The 22,298-nt window shown below is 50.5% G+C and overlaps 1 protein-coding gene across 3 annotated transcripts in view; it reads left to right on the forward strand.

Annotated features, from left to right (window-relative positions):
• Positions 1-22,298, forward strand: part of LOC146810058 (peroxisomal acyl-coenzyme A oxidase 1-like) — a 203,796-nt gene that overhangs the window by 87,341 nt on the left and 94,157 nt on the right. The window contains exon 3 of one of the 3 annotated variants that reach the window (XM_085616956.1): positions 10,724-10,884. The exons of the other annotated variants lie outside the window; for them this stretch is intronic. Within the exon in view, the coding sequence (XP_085473082.1) occupies positions 10,724-10,884 (161 nt within the window). The remainder of the gene's footprint in view (positions 1-10,723; positions 10,885-22,298) is intronic. 3 annotated transcript variants of the gene reach the window in all.

Genomic DNA, 22,298 nt, shown 5'->3' on the forward strand with positions numbered 1-22,298 from the left:
CAGCTGCGCGGGGTGTTTTAAACGCCAGCAGTCCACTAATCCAAATGTATCCAAGAGGCCGGGTAGCCACGCCTGTGCCCGGGGGAGGTCCCTAGGGGGGTGACGATCCACAGTCCCAGATACCACCGCATTAAAATCCCCCCCCACAACTAAAAGCCCCCCCGGAAGGCCAAGGAGAAGGCGCCCAAGGTCCGCAAAGGTGGTCGACTGCAGCCCCGGTGGGATGTATACTGACACAAAGACAATCACTTTGCCCTCCAATCTTCCCACCAAGACCGTGTAACGTCCCCTGTCATCGTGGAGCACCTCATCAAGCTCCAACGGGAGCGAGTTCTTCACCATGATGCCCACACCCCTTGAGCCGGACGTGAAGCCCGAGTGAGCCACTAGGCGATAGCCACGCTGATTCATGGCGCAGAAGGAGTTGCCAATAAGGTGTGTCTCCTGCAGAAAGACTACATCGGGCGAGATTCGCTTCAAAAACTGCAGGACCACACCCCGTTTGATCCTGTCCCCCAGTCCATTCACATTCCAAGACAACAAAGTTAGTTCCCTACCCCCCATCATGTACAAAAGCCATCATTCGTCCCCCGGAGAGCACTTTAGAACTAACACAAAAATACGTTTGCCTTGTGATAAAAACGAACACCCCATCCCCACCCACCCACCCCAACAGAACTCCCCCCTCCCTGCACCCCTGCATGAGCCCAAACAGCCCCCCCAACGTGCAGTGTGCCTGTCGCCCTGTAGGACTTGGCCCTTTTTCCCTCATTTGTTTTCGTTTTTAGTGTTGAGGCAGATTCAGGGAGCCATTTTACCTACCCCTGAAACTTCTGTCTGAGGGCCTGAAGCACAAAATGGTGGCCACCCGTGACATCACCAGCACCCACTGGAACCTACCAGCACCTTCCAGAACATTCCAGAACTCTGTGACAGTTGGAGGCGGTTTAGAATGTTGGGGAGTTAAGACAGAGTGTTGGCAGTTGGAGCTGGCAGTTGGCACCTGACTGGTGAAGAGAGAGCAGCACGACAGTGAAGGAGGAAGGAGTGAAGCAGCAGGGGTGGAAACTTGTGCCTGGAGTGGGGTCCATAAACCCACCCTTGATACTAGTCCCTACTGATGGATCCCAGCCTGTAGCCCTGTGTGGGAAGAAGCCAGAAGAACTCATCCTAAGGACCTGGACAGCAGGAGCAGGCCTTAGAAGCAGAAAGCAGCAAGATCCTGACCTGGAAGCTGGTTTCCCTGGAGTCCGGCGTCGAGTAGCCTAAGACCTGGAGCCCGAGGTGGAGAAGCGGCGCTGACTGAAGAAGCAGACGTCGTACCCGGAGCCGCCTGAGGTTGTGAGAGGGCGCCGACGGAGGTCGTGAGGAATACCAAAGGTCGAGGAGGAAGTTAACCGAGGTCGAGTGAGCGGCGTCATCGGAGGAGTGAAGTCCGCCCTCCGGAGTCGTCGGAGACCGAGGTGAAGTGTACCTCAGGTCGGGAGTGAGGATCGCACTCCGGAGTCGCCCGGAACCTGAGAGGAGGAGCACCGGAGGTCGGGGGTGAGGATCGCACCCCGGAGTCGCCGGAAGTCGACATCGAGGCCAGGCCGGCCGACGTCATCGAAGCCGAGAGCGCCATCGGACCGGAGCCGCCCGAAGTCGACATCGAGTAGAGACTGCCCGACGCCGTCGAATCGGAGGTCGTAATCGAACCGAGGCCGCCGACATCGGACCGGAACCGCCTACCGGCGTCGTCTAGAACTGACATTGTGCCGAGGCCGCCGAGACCGAACCGGAACCGCCTCACGGCATCGACACGACTCCAGCGGCGTCGGAACATCAGAAAAAGGGCAGTAAGTGGAGTAGAGGGCGCCTAAGGCCCTGTGGAGACCTGAGAGACTGCTCTAAGGGGCTAGGGAGGTGCTGGAACCAACCTGACTGTGCCAGGGGTGAATTGGGACTAACCTAGAGAGGTTGTGTGGAGAGAGAAAGCCAGGGCACTGGAATTCCCCCCTTGATCTACCTCAGTTTAGGCCTCAGCCTTGTCCCAGCCAGGGAATAGAACCCCCCCAAGCCTTCCACAACCCTACAAGCTGTGCCTGGGCCAAATCAGCCCCTAGGAATTGAAAAGTGATCTGATTACATGAGTGCTGCTGTATACTTTTAATTATTTATTGGGGGCACTGTATTTATTGTGTTTAACCTATTTATTGCTTCACTATATCTATTGGTCCACAGGACTTGTTGGTGTACAATATTTATTGGTTCAGTATTTATTGCCTCAGAATATTTAATTGCCTGTATTACCTGCACTTATATTTATGTCCCTTGTATTTATGATCATCCCTATTTATTGAATCTCCAGACAGTATTTATTTGACCTGCACTAGTTAAATTTGTATATTGTGATTGTCTTATTTATTTTTCCAATCAGCAACTACGAGAAAAAGATAAAGAAGAATATTTTCATAATTTTTACGGTGTAGTCGTTTTTGGAACGGATGCACGCATGGTTATTGTATGGGTATATTGTATGCTTAGCACGGTGCCTGTTCCCTGACCACTCGAGCCAAGCTACCACAGTGTGTTCGGGGAGTCCATCACCACCCTGCGGAGTGGGAGTGGGCTGTTTCCAACACGCCCCATATATAGTTAGACTAACTAAACCCCCTAGAGGAGGAGGGAGAACCCCCAATAGACCCAACACAACCTCCATAGGAGGGGAACTTACAAAAACTGACGCAGAATCAAAAGTGGCAACATTTTCGTCCAGAGTGAGGCCCAATATTAGATCCTCAGTCCCGATCCAGCGTGCCGTCTCCCCCCGCCGCCCCCCCCCCCCACCCCCCCGATCACGATCCCCGGGCAGAGTATCCAGCCAGTCCCCGGCCGCTTCAGGACGATCAAAGAAATGAGTGCGACCATCCACCTCCACACGCAGCTTGGCCGGGAAAAGCATGGCGTATTTGAGGTTTAGGTCCCGAAAACGGCGTTTGACGCCTAGGAAGCTCAGTCTTTGCTTCTGGACCGCTGGGGTGAAATCAGGATAAAAATTAACCTCCATATTGTCGAGCTTGACCGGTCCATACAGTCTGGAGGCCTGCAGGATAGCGTCTCTATCCCGAAAATTGAAAATCCGGGCGATGAGAGGTCTCGGAGGGGCTCCGACCTTCGGCCTTCCCCCGGGAACCCTGTGGGCCCTTTCCACAGCGAAGAATTTGCTCAGCCCCCGTGGCTGGAGATGGGTAGCAATCAGGTCCTCCACAAAGAGATCCGCCGCCGCCTCCTCGCGTCCCTCGGGCACCCCAATAATGCGGACGTTGTTCCTCCGTGCCCGACTCTCGGAGTCCTCCAGGCATCGATCCATCAGCGCACTCGCCTGACTAAGCCGGCGCACCTCTGTTTGCAAGGCCTCCACATCTGTCGTTAGGCCCGATGCGGTGTGGGCCAAAGAATCTACTCGGTCGTTGGTTTTGGAAAGATCGGCCCTCACCAGGCCAACATCCACAAGGACCGAGTCAATCTTCTGCGCCAGTGTATCAAACCGCTGGCCCACCGAGGCCTTCATCTCGGCAATGGCGCCCATGACATCTCGCAGAGTCAGATCTGCGGGCAGGTCTGGGGCATCAGGAGGGCTCTCAGGGGACTTGCGCGGTCCATCGGGAGATCCCTTCTGGAGGGTATAGCGGTCCATACTGTTGGCCTGATGGACGGCGCCACGCCGGGTCGATTTGGTCTTTGCCCGGTCTCCATCTTGTTTCGTGGCCATGGCCACCAGTCTCCCAGTCGCACCAGCCACGTCGTGTAGGGCAGGAAAGCAGGGCCACGAGCTCCGGGGGGGCCCCCTCAGAGCAGTGGGGTGGATCACAGCCGGCAGGCAGGCAGAATCTCCCAGCAAGGCCACACCACACCAACACCAAGGGATCCGCGACCCAACCTCGCAGAAACGACAAGGTGGTGCGAGTGCGCAAGTGCGGGGTACACGAGTCGCCAGGCCCTGCCTGCCGCTGTTGTTCACTTTGTCACTGGATCACCCCACAGCGCAAATCCGGGGTCTGGCGAGGGGAAGGCCGCAAACCTCAATCGGTGCTCACTCCGGTGTCCGAGGTCCGATTCGGAAGCGGAAAACGGGTGCCACCTCAGCTCGGGTTCACCAACATAGTCCCCTCATCCAGGACAGGATAATTTCAGGATAATCGTAGGAGGTTGCGGAGGTCCTCGGGAGCCTCGCACCTACGCGGCCATCTTGGTTGCGCGCTAGGCTCCTCGCTTCTCTCAATTATTAATATTGTTGCTAAGATATTAGCAAAGATGATCGCTCTCAGGCTACAGCCTCTTGTCCCCTTGCTGGTGCTCCCTGACCAATCAGGGTTTGTGCTTGCCAGGTCAACCACGCATAATCTGCGCACGCTTTTTGCAACCCTACATTATTTTGACTCCGGTTTTCAGGCAGTAGCGGTGCTGCTTGATGCAGCAAAAGCCTTTGAGTCCCTTCAGTGAGATTATATGTACACTGTACTCACAAGAATGGGCCTTCCCCAGTTTTACCTCCAGTGGATCTGGGTTCAGCATACCGAACCCGTGGCCAGAGTTCGTGTCAATGGCTGGGTGTCGTCGGTCTTCCCTATTGGCAGGGGCACACGACAGGGCTTGCCCCCCTGTCACCGATGCTTTTCGCGTTGGCTTTGGAGCCTCTTGCTTGCAAACTTCGCCAGCGGCATGCATCAGCTGCATTGTGCTTCAGGCAGCGACCGCTCGTGGTATCGCTGTATGACGACGACCTTCTACTATATGTTCGCGAGCCTGCAACCTACCTTCCGGAGTTGCTCCGCGAATGTTAAATTTGAGAGCTACTCTGGACTAGGGATCAACTGCGCTAAGTCGACGGTGTTTCCATTGACAGCGGGCACTTGTGAGGTTGAGCTGGACTTCCCTCTTACATGGACCTGGGCCCCGGTGAAATACCTGGGAATATGGCTGCATAGAGACCCTGATCAGGTAATTTCTATGAACTATGGTTGTGCTATCACGCAGATTACAGACCAGGCGGAACGGTGGGCTTGGCAACCCCTGTCGCCTGCTGATGGCATTGCGGTGACAAAAATGTCTATCTTTTTGTGAATATTCCCATCCGTCTGAATATCTCTCTATTTAAGACGCTACGGTCAGCCCTACTGTAGTTTGTCCGGGGGGCAAAAAGCCTCAATGCAGTTGGAATACTCTCGTACAGCCATTTGACCGTGGTGGCTTCGAGGCACCCGACATGCGTTTATATTATCTGTGCGCACAGGCACAATTTGCGCATTTTTGGTTCTTTCCGCAACGGTTTCTGCCCCATACGGCGATTGAGTCCGATGCAGTACTCCCACTGCCACTTGTGGTAGCAGCCCTTTCAGGTGGAGGCGGGGGCCCCAAGGCAGAAATTAACCCTGTGCAGTGTACTGCCTTAGCTTGGCAGGCCCTTGCTAAGAGGGCACAGCTGGATTATCTATATGCCCCGACGTTACCATTAGCGGCGCATCCAGACATCTCGGCGGCACAGGAGCGCGCTGAAGGTTGTCGGGGTTACGCAGATGGGTGACCTCTACAAACCGGGCCAGTTCCGCTCGTTGCAAGAAGTACAGGCGGGTCGGACTCATGGCTTGATGCTGGGTTTTACATATGTGAGGGTGCGACAAGCGGTCAGAACTATCTACCCTAATTATCTAGCTGAGCCACAGACATTGCGAACACTGCAGGCAGTGCTAGCTGGAGAGGAGCGTAAGGGTCTGATTACTAAGTTATATATTGCGTCACAACATGAGAGGAAGCCAGATGAACAACTTCATATCTCAAATGGAATGCAGTGCTGGGGTCCACCTTGTCACCAGATCATGGGAAATTCTGCTGTGCGTTAACTGAGCGAACTACAATCTCCGTATAATTCATTTAACATTTTTACACCAGTTATACTAAACTCCAATGCAACTGCGGAAATTCGGACTGCGTGACACGTCTTGTGTGCGGTGCGGACAGGCTGACGCCAATTTTTTTGCACCTAGCGTGGCAGTGTGCGGGGATAGCTGCATTTTGGGCCAGTGTTGCGAGCGTGCTGACGAATGTTGTGTTGGAACGCGTGCGATGTGTACCAGAGGTATGCCTGCTGGGTAACGTGAAGTATCTGAAACCTTGCATTTGGCGATTGGTTGCTGTCTCGACACTACTGGGCAAGCGAGCTGTCGCAGAATGTTGGGGCGCAAAGAGTACACCCACGGTCCGGAAATGGGTCTGAGACTTAACTTATTGTAAGGAACAGCTGGAGGCCTATGTGGAGGACCTGCCTGAGACATCAAGGCCCAAAGACTTCTGGGCCCCACTGACAGTGTATTTATTGAGTCTTCTTGATTTGTAATGGGTCATGTATTCTTTTTTGTGCCTTATTGGGAATTAATGTGAATGGAACTATTAACACTAGTTATTTCACATGTGTGTCAACAGTGATTAGGATCCAACACCTAAAGTGCCGGGGGAGAAGGTTGGGGGGGGGGGGGCGGGGAGGGTTCTCTTGCTTTTTCAGGAGTTGATTGTTCTATGTTTTGCATTAAAACTATTGATGCAACTTTTGGAACTAAAATGGCTTGTATTGAACTATGCATTGCTGGTATTGTTGGCTCCCCAGTGGGGTTTGTGTATTGCTCTGCAAGCTGCTCAATAAACATTTTTTTTTAAAACTGTCATATTTGTCTTAATGCGAGGTATGATGTTTGGTTAAAAAAAAAAAAAAACCTAGGTAAAAAAAAGAGTTCTGCTCATGCACTTTTAACTTCTGACAGGCACCTGAAAGTTTGACTACCTTACCTCAGTCCTTACCGGTCTTGGCCGACACCATTTGAAAGTCAAAATCAAATGACAAGGCTCTGCACACAGTAAACTTACTGTCTGTCTCACACTCGACCAAGGGGCACTGAAGCCAGCCGTCGCTAATTCTGGAATTGTCCAAGTTCGGGCTATGCAAACATGATCCTTGTTTTTCAAGCGCCGTGGACACAGTTTAGTACCCATTGCCTTCCGATTCCTGCACTCTCACCACACACTTCATATTCTGAAAATACCTAAATAAATGTTGCCTCTGATTTGCTTCTAACTAAATTAATTTGAGTTATCTTGCTATTGGTGATCACTGCCTTTCTCTCTCCTTGATGAAACCTCCTCTGCCCGTTCCCTTGTTAGCATTTACTGGATTTTGTAATGTTTTTTTTTTTTTACTCTTTCCTTAAGAAATAGATCTCTTCTTTTTCACATAATGCAGTCTGTTACTCCCAAGGTCTGCAGCATTATATTAAAAAAGAAAAGAGGACATTGCAGATACTTCCCCACCAGGGTCGTGGGTGTTTCTAATAATTTCTTTGTGGCAATTTATTTTTACTGTCTCGCGCAAAGGTCACGTGGTCTTCTGAAATTCTTTAACTCTCCTACACAGGAGGGGGCATTTGGTGTGTGACTCTCCCCCAAGTAATTCAGTCACTGCCTGGAGGGCTAACAAACAGCCCCTCTATCCTGTGCACAGTGAGGATCAGGCTGCGCCCTCAGGCAGTGCGGCAGGGGAAAGCTGAGAGCCTGGCGGCCCGACCTGATTTACTATTAATGTTGTGGCACTTACTTACAGTGAGTGCCGTTACGTCCGGTCCGCCACTCTGAGCTGCTCCGCGCTGCAGGACTGTGATTCCACCAATGGCTGCACCACCACTCTCCCGCAGCTGCTGCACTGTCCACTCCGAATCTAGTACGTGCCGGCGCCCGGGTGGGCCGCGCGGTGCAAGCTCAGCTGCAGCTGCGGACACCCGGCTGTGCTAGCTGCAAACATGGTCCCGCCTGGGCCCTTGCTAGGATGTTAATGGGGAAAATTAAAGCACTATACTTAGTCACGACGTGACTGCGTGAGGTTAGTAACTGTGCCATGCGGCGGCGGTGATTGAAACATTGTAGCAAGTCCTAGGCAGAGCATGCTGCCTGAGCCAGCCCCCAAGCCTTCTTCAGCAACGCACACTACCTGAATGATAATACAAAATTGTGAGACTGTCTGCTAGGTACTCCTGCTTGAAATCCTACGAGGCGCTATATGCGTGACAATGTAACTCATTGCGGTGATGCGCACCACCACACTGAAATGCGTTAGTTTAATGCCTAATGCGTGCTACTTGGCAGGTGCTGCTCAGCACACCCGGTCGGCCATCTTGCCGGCCACACCTCAAGGATAGGTACTTCTAACTATAGGCAGGCAGAAGAAAAGACCCTGCATCAATACTTAAAAATCTACTCAAATCTTAACACTGCACCCTCCCGCAAACTCTGGGCAGCAAGGAAATCCTAAATGTAAAGCCAGTTGGTGAGGGACGCTGCTACAACACTTAAAAAACAGTCTTAAAAGAAAGCATAGTTGGAGCTAGAAATTCCCTGACTTCATACGCTCTACCGGTCTGATCCTAAGACCGATACTCTGCAAATCCTGACAAGGAAGAAATAAGAGCTGAACACTTTACTCATGCAACACACTTGGAGAACCATTCACCGACTTACAGAATGCCATTTTTAAGCAAGGAGAACAGGTTTGTTGCATTCCTTGTGCTGCAGCTAAAACCTGAGGAGGGTAAATCGGCAATCAGACAGGGGTGCCTCCTTTCGCCTTTACTTTTCTTACTAATGTAAGATCCACTAGTACCTTCCCTACAATGATCTGAAGAACACTTGTACTATCAGATCCTCTTGGCAACAAAAAAAACCAATAAAAGTGCCCACTACTCCAGCTGTAGTGGAGCTATCACTAATTTCACTTTAAATCACACATAATAATGACCCTCATCACCTGAGTGGGATTGAGAAAGTTATTAACCAGCTGTAGCAAGACGAATACATCCCAAACCTTAAATATTAGGAGTGCTTAGAGACACTCCTCATGTACCACTTTACCGCCCACCGCCCTACATTCCACCCCTCCCCCAACTGGAGTGGACCCCAAGATGCGAATACAGGATTAAACCCCGATGCAACTTCGAATATCTAGGGTATAAATGTGATGGGAGAGACAATGAAGCCTGCAGCTTTGCAGTGAAAGGTCATCCATGTCTCATATAAAAAGCAGAGGGAGGATAAGAGTGCCTGCACCCCAGTCCTGAAAAGGGGTCAAACCTCAAGGTGGGTTAAACCCCCAATTGCCTGGAATACGAAACAAAGTTACACAAATGTTTAGAAATCCAGCTATCCATCTGGAGCTTCAAATAGATTCCTGTGTTTTGATATATAGAAAAGACTATGACCTAGGTAAATGGGTTAATTATATTGATATAGATCCAGCTGAGGGGGCAAAGCCAGAAATGTAATGTTATTAAAGGCAATAATAGGTTGCCTATCTTCTGAACATAGATTCTCCCTCCTGTAGGTAGGACTGTGCCTGGGAACAGTCGACTAGGGATTAAATATAATTCAGTCATTTATAGGCAAAGAGCATTCCTGTTCCTTTTGATGCCAAAGCGGTTTCAAATCTAGCACCTATTGAGAGTGGACTGTGCCTTTTGGGTTATTCTCATCTTTGCTCCTGCTGCTTGAATCCGCACCCCTATTTATGAATATCTTCTTCCAGTGAGAACAACATGCTTATTGAAGGTTCCCTGTAAGATCTGGAGTTAGGGGTATAAGATCTGGAGTTAGGGATAGATTGCATGTACAGTTGTCTCTCACCATGGTGCTTCTGCCTCATTCCTTTTTTTTCAAGTGGGTGCTCTTTTTATGTGCCAAAGCCTCTAGCTACAGCTCTTTCTTCAGTATGTCTACCTCTGTTACAGTGTTAATGGCCTCAAGTACCTATCTGTAATAGAATATGACTAGAAATATGGCCTGGTTTTTGCCTTCTCGGGCATCCTGCCTCTTGCCTCGTGCGGTCTGTGAAGGAGCTGGATTTTTCACCATAATTTGCTAGTTCATGTTCAGATTTTCTCTGAAGTTGAGTGTGCTCTTGCTGGGTACGCTTACTGGAATTCAATTAAACTTCTTGTCTATCTTGTGCTAAATCATTGCTTCACTGTGGTTCCAGATTTTTGGAGATTAATCTAGCCCCTCGCGAGTATTGAAACCATAGCCACACATTGATGAGCTTAAAACTCTTTTGCAGGGCAGGGCCCCAAGTTCTTTTAATTAGCCATAGCCAATGAAACCCAGTTTTTAAAACATTGAAGGTTGACCTGAAAAAGTAGGTTTTTGTCCTCTAACATTAGGTGGTGAACCCCCCACAACTGGAAGAAGTCCTTCTCTTGGAAAGAGAACAGCTTTATTACACAGTTCACAGTGCTTCTTGCAATACCAAAATCGGGTACAGGTTTGAAGAGAGCATAATAATAGTGAATGGATGGGTGTAGAAAATGGAAGTTTCTAGTAACCCATGTCCCTGTTATCTGTTACACAGTCACTCTTCCTACAGTAGGCAGACATGGAAAATAGAACGCTTTATGGAATGACAGGTCCTTTGTGAAGTAGCGGACATTTACAGGAAATCCTTAATCACTGGAAAACGAATAAGAAAATGTCACGGGTAGTAGGATATCACCATCTTGCGAAATGAATGAGAACTAGGTACTCGCATGAGAAATGGTAGACAAAGGTTGGATTCTCACACAAGTTGGGAGGTGTATGTAATGGTAGCTGCCTTGAGCAGATTGTTCGATAGTGTCTGTAGCTGTTTTCACTTGTTTTTTTGTTTTTCCTATAGAGCTGGGTTTGGCTCTCTCACTGACCCTCTAAGCCTGCACAGTAGCATGTTCACCCCCACCCTGGCTAACCAGTGCACACCCCAGCAGAAGAGGAAGTGGTTACCTCTGGCACTCAAAATGGAGATCATCGGCACCTATGCGCAGACCGAGATGGGGCACGGTTAGTCGAACTACAGCAAGTTTACTGGGAGCCAAACGCTTTCTATTATTTCAATTTAGGGGGAACCTCTATTTTGCAATATGTTATGGCTGAGCGAGGTTAGTGTCTTAGAGGTGTCAGCCATGTTCTATTGGGGACAGCAAACAGTAATTTGGCCAAATGCATCCTGATGTGGCATATGATGAGTCTTGGCCTGTGCTTCTTAAAATGATCTGCACAGTACTGAGGTGTAACCAAATATCTCATGTACACTACGTGTAAAGGTTTATTTTATGCTTGCATTGGGGATCGGATAGGCGAATGGGGTGATTCATCAGTGGATACACATATGGCTGTATGAAGTCTGATCCTCGCTCAGCTTACAAAGTCACCACACCCCCTATTTTATCCTATACAGAAGTCCATTTCAAAACTGTGTTTCCCAAACATGTTGGGCCTGTATTGCAGAGCTTCTTCTCCCTTGGGTCTGTCCATGGTCCATGCCAGTGTGCCTGCCTGTTGATGTGTGTATGTCGCCTAGGTTTGTTGATATCCCTAAACGTCACTGCAGCATTGCACTTGTCATAGAGGTGCTTAATGGTGTGTTTTATCAGTAAGTAGCCTGCATTCTGAGATCGGCCTTAAATGGCTTCACTTTTACACAGTATGATCCAGGTACTGACTCCTGCCACCCTTTGCTGTTTTGTTCCTTATGGAATGTTTATTCCTGGTTAAGACTTGACCTTTCCGTGATATTTTTCCCGATACTCCAAAACCTCATACACCCCTGTAAGAGATCAAAGTCCGGATATCTAGGTATGAGTTTAGTTGTGAGTATCAACTGGGCAGGAAAGTGCTCAAGGTTTTCGCTCTCTGGAATGAGCACAAGCATGAATTCTGCAGTGATTATAAAGAGACCTTTGAATGACCACCCCATTGGCATTTGCATCATCCATGTAACCTTGCTCATCGCCATCTGTCTGGCTACAAATGGTTAGACTTGTCATCCCAGAGACAACTGGTCCAGAAGGTCCAGCAGCATAGAATGATCGACATATTTGACTCTTTTTGTAATGCCATTCATGTGCTGCCCTTAAGATCAACATTGATCCATATGCTCTGTACCTTCACAAGCTGGTTAGCTGTGCCTCCATCAAACACCAGAGATTAGAAAAGGCAGTGCTTCTCAAAGAGGAGCTACACTCACCAAGGATTGAAGCTTTGTGCACATGTCTCGGCCCTATGGAAGGCCCCCTGCTTCTATTAGGGCAGGGGTCTCCAACCCTTTCTGTAATAAGAGTTACTGATGTTCAATGAATGAATCCAGAGCTACTAATATTATTAATGCTGTAATAGTGACCACAAGTGATCAGACAAGATTACATTATTGGCTACCATATGCAATATTTTCAGTAGTAATAATGCCAGTGCATCAGGCAGGGTTGTCAGGGATTTGTCAATGTGGAATGCCTTACATAGGTAATACATAACAGCCATAGCTATACTGCTCGGGCACCAAGGTAATGTTGGGAATACGTCTCCCCAAAACTACATGATTTGTCACTCCAATATCAGCTTTAAATATATTTTAGAATTGCAACCATTTTTCACCAATCATTAGCTTATGAGTTCTGAAAATACACACATTTTCCTCTCTTTTAAATTTTGATCTACCAATATAAGTTCAACCAAGCAAAACCTTCTGACATATTAGGCTGGACAGCACACAGAAGAGATACTTACAGGTAGCTGGAGAGCTACCAGTAGCTCACAAGCTACTCGTTGGAGAAACCTGCAGTAAGGGGTGCAGAGAACTACATTTGCTTCTTCAACATTCTGTAAACCCCCTTTAATAAAGCAAGCCTTCAGGTACTTCATTCTCATCTCTGTTGCAGTACTCCAACAGATATCTTGCACGTCCACACAGATCAGCCTCTGGTCCTATTCCTCTGCTTCTTTTTGCAGCCCTGTTGTCCTCTGGAACATACTTAATAAGATGTTTTTATCTTCGGTATCACAGTTTAATTCCAAGTAGACCCTTAAGTCAACAACTTAGGCAGTAGACATCTCTATACAGTTATTGTGGCACTCTGCGTGTCCGGGGAGGGTTCAACAGACCAGGAGAAGGGTATTTCCATAGAGAGAAGAGTCTGTTTAATTTGTTTGAACAAGCTCCAGTCAGACTGAATATCTGGGGACAGGCTTGTCTAAGCTATGCATAAGGAACAACTGCAAGTGAAAATTAAGAGGAAAAACTTTTTCTTGTAAGAAACGGCAGAATAATGTCACAAAAGGTCTGCATGTCACCAAAGAGACACAGTGTGAAACAAGATGAATGAGCTTCAGACAAGCTGGAATGTCTCAGTACATAAAATGTATTCCTCTCTTTACCTGACCATGCCCACTCTGTGGTTTGTCAATCATACAAAAGGTGATGGGAGTCATGCTTGTACATAATTTACCAAACTAGCAATTACTGGGGTAGCATTCCAACCCATTGTTTTTCACCCACTGTGCCACTGTAGAGAAAGGCCCGCCATATGCACATCAGTACAGTCCCTACCCTTCATGGGAACAGTCCATCCAGAACTGCCAGACGAAATCCCTTCCAGAAGGAAAATCAAGCAACCCCAAACTGTTTTCGGCTCTGTTAAGCATCATTGAGGTATAGCTTGAAATCTATGGCACAGGATGAACTGCTCTCATAAGGAGCAGTGCAGATGGCTCTTCCATGCCCTGACACCACAAGTCATTCGACCAAGGTGATGGAAGGCACCCAGAGATGAGCCCTTTAGTCTTATCAGGATTGAGCTTTAGGTGACTATCAACCATCCTTTGTGCACTGTCAAGAAGGCAGTCCAAGACACATCTGAGCTTTAGAAGAATCCAGTTTATCAATCAATTAGTTGCCTTCTTGGTAGCCGTTAAATTTTGTTAATTTCATCATGGCATGGAAGTGATTCTTCAGAGTTTGTCTTCCTCCGGATCCCAAGTGATACTTTAGCTTAACTAGGTTTCTGCATCCTACAGGTACAACCCTGTCCTTCTTTTAATTCAGAAATAGTCAAAGTGTTTTACAAACTCATTAAAAATCTGAGGAGACAAATGTGATCTTTGCAGTACTTCTCATCTCCATCCTCATCTTAGTGCCATGAACCAATCTCGACAATTCTGATGTGGTGGATCTGTCAATCATGCATAAATCATAAAGTGGTAACGTCTGATGCGCTCACTTTTCCCTTAGTCAGTTCAGTCAGATCTTATGGTCTGGGACACCAGCAGATTGAGCATTAGCAAAAATATTACTTTTTTCCTTTGGCCTATGTTGGAAACAGCCCACTCCCACTCCGCAGGGTGGTGATGGACTCCCCGAACACACTGTGGTAGCTTGGCTCGAGTGGTCAGGGAACAGGCACCGTGCTAAGCATACAATATACCCATACAATAACCATGCGTGCATCCGTTCCAAAAACGACTCTACACCGTAAAAATTATGAAAATATTCTTCTTTATCTTTTTCTCTTAGTTGCTGATTGGAAAAATAAATAAGACAATCACAATATACAAATTTAACTAGTGCAGGTCAAATAAATACTGTCTGGAGATTCAATAAATAGGGATGATCATAAATACAAGGGACATAAATATAAGTGCAGGTAATACAGGCAATTAAATATTCTGAGGCAATAAATACTGAACCAATAAATATTGTACACCAACAAGTCCTGTGGACCAATAGATATAGTGAAGCAATAAATAGGTTAAACACAATAAATACAGTGCCCCCAATAAATAATTAAAAGTATACAGCAGCACTCATGTAATCAGATCACTTTTCAATTCCTAGGGGCTGATTTGGCCCAGGCACAGCTTGTAGGGTTGTGGAAGGCTTGGGGGGTTCTATTCCCTGGCTGGGACAAGGCTGAGGCCTAAACTGAGGTAGATCAAGGGGGGAATTCCAGTGCCCTGGCTTTCTCTCTCCACACAACCTCTCTAGGTTAGTCCCAATTCACCCCTGGCACAGTCAGGTTGGTTCCAGCACCTCCCTAGCCCCTTAGAGCAGTCTCTCAGGTCTCCACAGGGCCTTAGGCGCCCTCTACTCCACTTACTGCCCTTTTTCTGATGTTCCGACGCCGCTGGAGTCGTGTCGATGCCGTGAGGCGGTTCCGGTTCGGTCTCGGCGGCCTCGGCACAATGTCAGTTCTAGACGACGCCGGTAGGCGGTTCCGGTCCGATGTCGGCGGCCTCGGTTCGATTTCGACCTCCGATTCGACGGCGTCGGGCAGTCTCTACTCGATGTCGACTTCGGGCGGCTCCGGTCCGATGGCGCTCTCGGCTTCGATGACGTCGGCCGGCCTGGCCTCGATGTCGACTTCCGGCGACTCCGGGGTGCGATCCTCACCCCCGACCTCCGGTGCTCCTCCTCTCAGGTTCCGGGCGACTCCGGAGTGCGATCCTCACTCCCGACCTCCGGTACACTTCACCTCGGTCTCCGACGACTCCGGAGGGCGGACTTCACTCCTCCGATGACGCCGCTCACTCGACCTCGGTTAACTTCCTCCTCGACCTTTGGTATTCCTCACGACCTCCGTCGGCGCCCTCTCACAACCTCAGGCGGCTCCGGGTACGACGTCTGCTTCTTCAGTCAGCGCCGCTTCTCCACCTCGGGCTCCAGGTCTTAGGCTACTCGACGCCGGACTCCAGGGAAACCAGCTTCCAGGTCAGGATCTTGCTGCTTTCTGCTTCTAAGGCCTGCTCCTGCTGTCCAGGTCCTTAGGATGAGTTCTTCTGGCTTCTTCCCACACAGGGCTACAGGCTGGGATCCATCAGTAGGGACTAGTATCAAGGGTGGGTTTATGGACCCCACTCCAGGAACAAGTTTCCACCCCTGCTGCTTCACTCCTTCCTCCTTCACTGTCGTGCTGCTCTCTCTTCACCAGTCAGGTGCCAACTGCCAGCTCCAACTGCCAACACTCTCTTAACTCCCCAACATTCTAAACCGCCTCCAACTGTCACAGAGTTCTGGAATGTTCTGGAAGGTGCTGGTAGGTTCCAGTGGATGCTGGTGATGTCACGGGTGGCCACCATTTTGTGCTTCAGGCCCTCAGACAGAAGTTTCAGGGGTAGGTAAAATGGCTCCCTGAATCTGCAGCAACACTAAAAAGTCTGGTGGTTCCCAAAAAGGAAAAATTCAAACAGGGTTTGAGGCAAAAGTGGGACAAAATAATTAATGATGAGGAGGGACCACCCAAAGGGCTGACCGGTCTAACACGCGTCCCCCCCCAGCTGAAAGTGGGGAGAGCTACCCAACCCCCTGGGAGTTCTCATCACTAAGGCGGAAATACCTTGAGAGACCGTCTGCATTGGCGTGGTCCACTCCAGGCCGATGTTCCACCTGAAAGTCCATCCCCTGTAGGGAAATAGACCACCTCAACAACTTGGGATTCTCCCCCTTCATTTGCATCAGCCAACGAAGGGGTCTGTGGTCGGTCTGAACTAGGAAGTGCGAGCCAAACAGGTATGGCCGCAACTTCTTCAGAGCCCATACCACTGCAAAGGCTTCACGCTCTATTGCACTCCACTTCTGTTCCCTGGGAAGTAGTCTCCGGGATAGGAAGACCACGGGTTGATCCAGACCCTCTTCGTTGAGTTGCGATAACACTGCCCCAATGCCATGTTCCGATGCATCTGTCTGGACAATGAACTCCTTGGAAAAGTCTGGGGCCCTTAAGACCGGGGCCTCGCACATGGCTTTCTTCAATCTCTCAAAGGCTTGCTGACAAGCCTCCGTCCAGACTACCCGTCGAGGTTGTTTCTTGGACGTGAGCTCCGTGAGGGGGGCTACGATGGTACCGTACCCCTTCACGAAGCGGCGGTAGTATCCCGTGAGGCCCAAAAATGCTCGGACCTCAGTCTGAGTCTTGGGGGGTTCCCAGGCCATGATGGCCTCGATCTTCGCCTGGAGGGGCTGCACTGCTCCCCTACCCACCAAGTGTCCAAGGTACACTACCGACCCCTGCCCGATCTGGCACTTGCTGGCCTTGATCGTCAATCCAGCTTGTCTCAGGGCCTGGAGAACAGCTTGCAGGTGACGCAAGTGATCCTCCCAGCTGTTACTGAAGACAGCTATGTCATCCAGATAAGCAGCAGAGAAACTTTCCATTCCGGTGAGGATCTGGTTTACCAGGCGCTGAAACGTGGCAGGTGCGTTCTTGAGCCCAAAGGGCATCACACAGAACTGGTAGTGGCCATTGGGCGTGGAGAAGGCTGACCTTTCCCTTGCTCCATCAGTCAACGAGATCTGCCAGTACCCTGAAGTAAGGTCAAAGGTACTTAGATATTGGGCAGCTCCCAGCCGGTCAATCAATTCATCCGCCCTAGGGATCGGATGAGCATCAGTTTTTGTCACTGAATTCAGTCCCCGATAGTCCACACAGAACCTCAGTTCTGGTTGGGCACCCGGTGGTGCAGCTTTCGGTACTAACACCACCGGACTAGACCAGGGGCTGCTAGAAGGTTCAATCACTCCTAGCTCCAGCATCTTAGTGACTTCACTATGAATGCTGGCCTTCACCTTGTCTGACATCCGGTAGATCTTGGACTTCACAGGTGGGCTGTCTCCTGTGTCCACGTCATGGACGCACAGGTGAGTCCTACCCGGGACAAGGGAGAACAACGAAGAGTACTGCCCCAGGACCTGGCGACAGTCCTCCTGCTGTTCAGGAGTTAGAGATGGGGAGAGAATCACTCCCTCCACCGACCCATCCTTTTCTTGAGACGCAAACAGATCAGGGAGAGGCTCGCTTTCCACGTCCTCTCCTCCGTCAGTCACCATCATCAAGATGACTTCGGGCCTCTCGTGGTGGGGTTTGAGGCGGTTGGCATGCAGCACCCGCAGGGGCTGACGAGGGGTCTTCAGGTCCACCAAGTAGGTAGCCTTACCCTTCTTCTCCAACACCTCAAAGGGTCCTGACCAGCGATCCTGGAGGGCGCTAAGCTCTCCCGGTTCGATCACCCACACTTTCTGGCCAGGCTTCAACTCCACCGGGTGAGCATTGTGGTCATACCACGCCTTCATTACTGCTTGGCTGGCTTCCAAGTTGTCAGAAGCTTGCTTCCACAACTTAGCCATTTGGCTCCGGAAGGCCAGCATGTAGCTCACCACATCCTGGGGGAGCTTTCTGGGAGTTCTTTCCCATCCGTCTCTCACCAGGTTGAGAGGTCCACGTACAGGGTGCCCATACAGAAGCTCGAAGGGGCTGAAGCCCACTCCCTTCTGTGGCACTTCCCTGTAGGAAAAAAGTAAACAGGGTAGGAGGACGTCCCATTTCCTCCGCAGGCTTTCAGGCAGACTTCTGATCATGCCCTTCAAGGTTTTATTAAACCTCTCCACCAGACCATTTGTCTGGGGGTGGTAAGGAGTGGTGAACCGGTATGTCACTCCACACTCCTTCCACATCGCCCGCATATACGCTGACATGAAGTTGGTCCCCCTGTCGGACACAACTTCCTTGGGAAAACCCACTCGGGTAAAGATTCCCATCAGGGCCCTTGCCACAACAGGTGCTGTTATGGTCCTCAGAGGTATTGCCTCTGGGTACCTTGTGGCATGATCCACCAGAACCAGGATAAACCTGTGACCAGCTGTAGTCGGCGGATCTAATGGACCCACAATGTCGATGCCCACCCTTTCAAAGGGGGTGCTAACGACAGGAAGTGGTTCCAGGGGAGCTTTCAGCTTCACCCCTGTTTTCCCACTGGCTTGGCAAGACACACATGTCCGGCAGTAGGTATCGGACGACACTTTCATTTGAGGCCAATAAAAGTGTGGGACAAGACGGGCGAAGGTCTTGTCTTGCCCCAGGTGTCCTGCCAATGGGATCTCGTGAGCCAACTCCAGAAGGAAGGCTCGATAACGTTGAGGGACTACCAAGGCTCGTGACGATCCGTGTAGGGGTGCCTTGGGTTCACTGTAGAGGAGGCCATCCTCCCAGTAAACACTGTAGTTCCCTTCAACGTTCCCTGCTGCCTGGGCTTCGGCCTGCCGCCTCAGCCCCTCAAGGGTAGGGCACTCCCTCTGGCCCTGGCAGAATTCCTCCCTGGACGGGCCTCCCTCCACGTGCCACTCGGCCGGGGTGGGTAGGTCCTCCAGGTTGGTAACGTCCCCCACCGCAGACTCCTGGTCCACCACCTCCGGTGGCCTATCCGTCCTACGGGGTGGGGACGCCGAGGCAGGCTCCTCCCGTCCTCGGTTCTTCCCTTGACTGGCAGCTGGCTGGGCCTTTGTTCCAGGCTCCAGCCGAAACGAACTCCCTCTTCGGGTAGTCGCGGACCTTGTGCTAACACAGGCCCAATCAGGTGTACCCAGCATCTCGGTGTGAGTCCGGTATTCCACCTCCTTCCAAGCGTTGTGCTCCATGTCATTCCCCAGCAGACAATCGACTGGCACGGCAGGGCTTACGGCAACTCGAAGTGAACCTGCAACCCCCCCCCATTCAAAGGGAACCTCGGCCACGGGATAGTGGCCTGTTCTGCCGTCAGCCATCGCGGCTGGGTGGAGTACATCGGGAATCACCTGCTCTGGAGACACCAGTTGGCTACGCACCATAGTCATACTGGCTCCTGTGTCTCTCAGAGCCTCCCCTCTTTGGCCGTTGATGGTGACCCATTGCCCATACTTTGCGGTATTTGCGGGCACCTGGATCTTAGGAACCATCTCCCGTTCTCCCAGGGACACTAAAGTGACACCCGCCCACTCCCTTCCCTTAGTTAAGGGCATCTCCTCCCCGAGCACTGCACTAGCTACTCCGGGGGTCTTTCCTCCAGTGGGAGGGGGTGGTCGTTTCTGGCACTTCGGATCTCCTTTATAGTGTCCAACGCCACCGCACTCATAGCAATGGACAACCCTTGGCTGCTGACTCTGGCCAGGATTAGGGTTTCTGGGCGGGTTAGCCTTAGGGGTGAATCCTGTTCCCTTCCCTTGGAAGTTATTTTGGGGGCCTTTGGAGAACTCCTTTTTCTTTTCCCCTCTCTCTTTCTTCTGGGGGGCGGCCTGTCCGGCCTTTTGAGTATCCCCTCCAGTCCCCCTTGTGGACACCCGGGTACTAGCCCAAATGTCCGCCTCCTCAGCAAGCTTCCGGGGACTGGTCAGCTTGCTATCCACCAGGTGTTGCCGCAGTTCAGGGAAACATTTCTCGAGCAGGTGTTCCTTCAGTACTAGGTCAAACAGCCCCTCGTAGTTCCTCACTTCACTGCCCTGAATCCAACCTTCCAGTGCCTTCTTTGCATAGTCCAGGAAGTCCACCCAATTCTGCGAGCCCAGTTTGTGACTACCCCTGAACTTCTGTCTGTACTTTTCAGGTGTTAGTCCAAACTTTCTGATGAGCGCCAGTTTCATGGTGGGGTAGTGGGTCTGCTCATCCTCTTCGAGGGCCAATAAAGCATCCCTACCAGCTGGAGGCATGTACTTGTACAATCCCCCTCCCCAGTACTTCTCTGGAACCCCATGGGCCCTCAACGAGACCTCATAGGCCGCTAGCCACTTGGCGATATCGTCGCCCACTCCATAGCTAGCTACTATGTCCTTTGGCAGGTATGGTTTAGGTTCCCTGGTGATCTCTTGGGTTTGGCTGCCACCATTAGGAACAGGTTGTGCCCCGATTCTCAGGATCTGAAGATCTATTTCTTTCAGTCGTAATTCATGGGCCATCCTCTGCTCCTCCTTCTCCTTCTCCAGCCTTGCTAAGTCCCATGTGAGCTGTCTTTTCTCCCTCCGGTCTGTTAACTCCACTTCAGACAAGCCACCGCTCGAGGCACTGCTGCCCTTCCTAGAAATGGTTCTGGGCCCTGCTGACAGGTTCCCCACCTCAGGTTGGTACATCTCAGCCCCCTCGGTGTCAGGCTCTCCATCCCTGTCTTCCTCCTCAGCCTTGCTTTCCCGTCGTGCCTCCCCCCAAGCCCTTAAGCTGGTTTGGAGTGCACCCTTCTTTGCTCCTGGGGGGCAGTACACCCCCTCCCGCTGGCAAAACTCCCTGAGTTGGGCCACAGTGTACGTTTCTAGATTTTCTAGTACAAACTCCATCTTGCCCACTCAGGTTAGAGGACAGGTTTTGTGCAGTAACAATGCAGGGGGGGTACCTTTAATAATACCTCCTCCCACCACCAGAGTAAATTTGGAAAAAACAAAAACCCACAATTAGGAAGGCCGCTTTGAGAAAACTCCCGGTGTAGGCCTATGGACTACCCACAGTTATTGTTGAGTATACGTAGGCACAGCTCAATCCCACCGCTGAACACCAATTTATGTTGGAAACAGCCCACTCCCACTCCGCAGGGTGGTGATGGACTCCCCGAACACACTGTGGTAGCTTGGCTCTAGTGGTCAGGGAACAGGCACCGTGCTAAGCATACAATCTACCCATACAATAACCATGCGTGCATCCGTTCCAAAAACGACTCTACACCGTAAAAATTATGAAAATATTCTTCTTTATCTTTTTCTCTTAGTTGCTGATTGGAAAAATAAATAAGACAATCACAATATACAAATTTAACTAGTGCAGGTCAAATAAATACTGTCTGGAGATTCAATAAATAGGGATGATCATAAATACAAGGGACATAAATATAAGTGCAGGTAATACAGGCAATTAAATATTCTGAGGCAATAAATACTGAACCAATAAATATTGTACACCAACAAGTCCTGTGGACCAATAGATATAGTGAAGCAATAAATAGGTTAAACACAATAAATACAGTGCCCCCAATAAATAATTAAAAGTATACAGCAGCACTCATGTAATCAGATCACTTTTCAATTCCTAGGGGCTGATTTGGCCCAGGCACAGCTTGTAGGGTTGTGGAAGGCTTGGGGGGTTCTATTCCCTGGCTGGGACAAGGCTGAGGCCTAAACTGAGGTAGATCAAGGGGGGAATTCCAGTGCCCTGGCTTTCTCTCTCCACACAACCTCTCTAGGTTAGTCCCAATTCACCCCTGGCACAGTCAGGTTGGTTCCAGCACCTCCCTAGCCCCTTAGAGCAGTCTCTCAGGTCTCCACAGGGCCTTAGGCGCCCTCTACTCCACTTACTGCCCTTTTTCTGATGTTCCGACGCCGCTGGAGTCGTGTCGATGCCGTGAGGCGGTTCCGGTTCGGTCTCGGCGGCCTCGGCACAATGTCAGTTCTAGACGACGCCGGTAGGCGGTTCCGGTCCGATGTCGGCGGCCTCGGTTCGATTTCGACCTCCGATTCGACGGTGTCGGGCAGTCTCTACTCGATGTCGACTTCGGGCGGCTCCGGTCCGATGGCGCTCTCGGCTTCGATGACGTCGGCCGGCCTGGCCTCGATGTCGACTTCCGGCGACTCCGGGGTGCGATCCTCACCCCCGACCTCCGGTGCTCCTCCTCTCAGGTTCCGGGCGACTCCGGAGTGCGAT

The sequence above is a fragment of the Triturus cristatus genome, chromosome 7, assembly GCF_964204655.1.
Source record: "Triturus cristatus chromosome 7, aTriCri1.1, whole genome shotgun sequence".
NCBI lineage: Eukaryota > Metazoa > Chordata > Amphibia > Caudata > Salamandridae > Triturus > Triturus cristatus.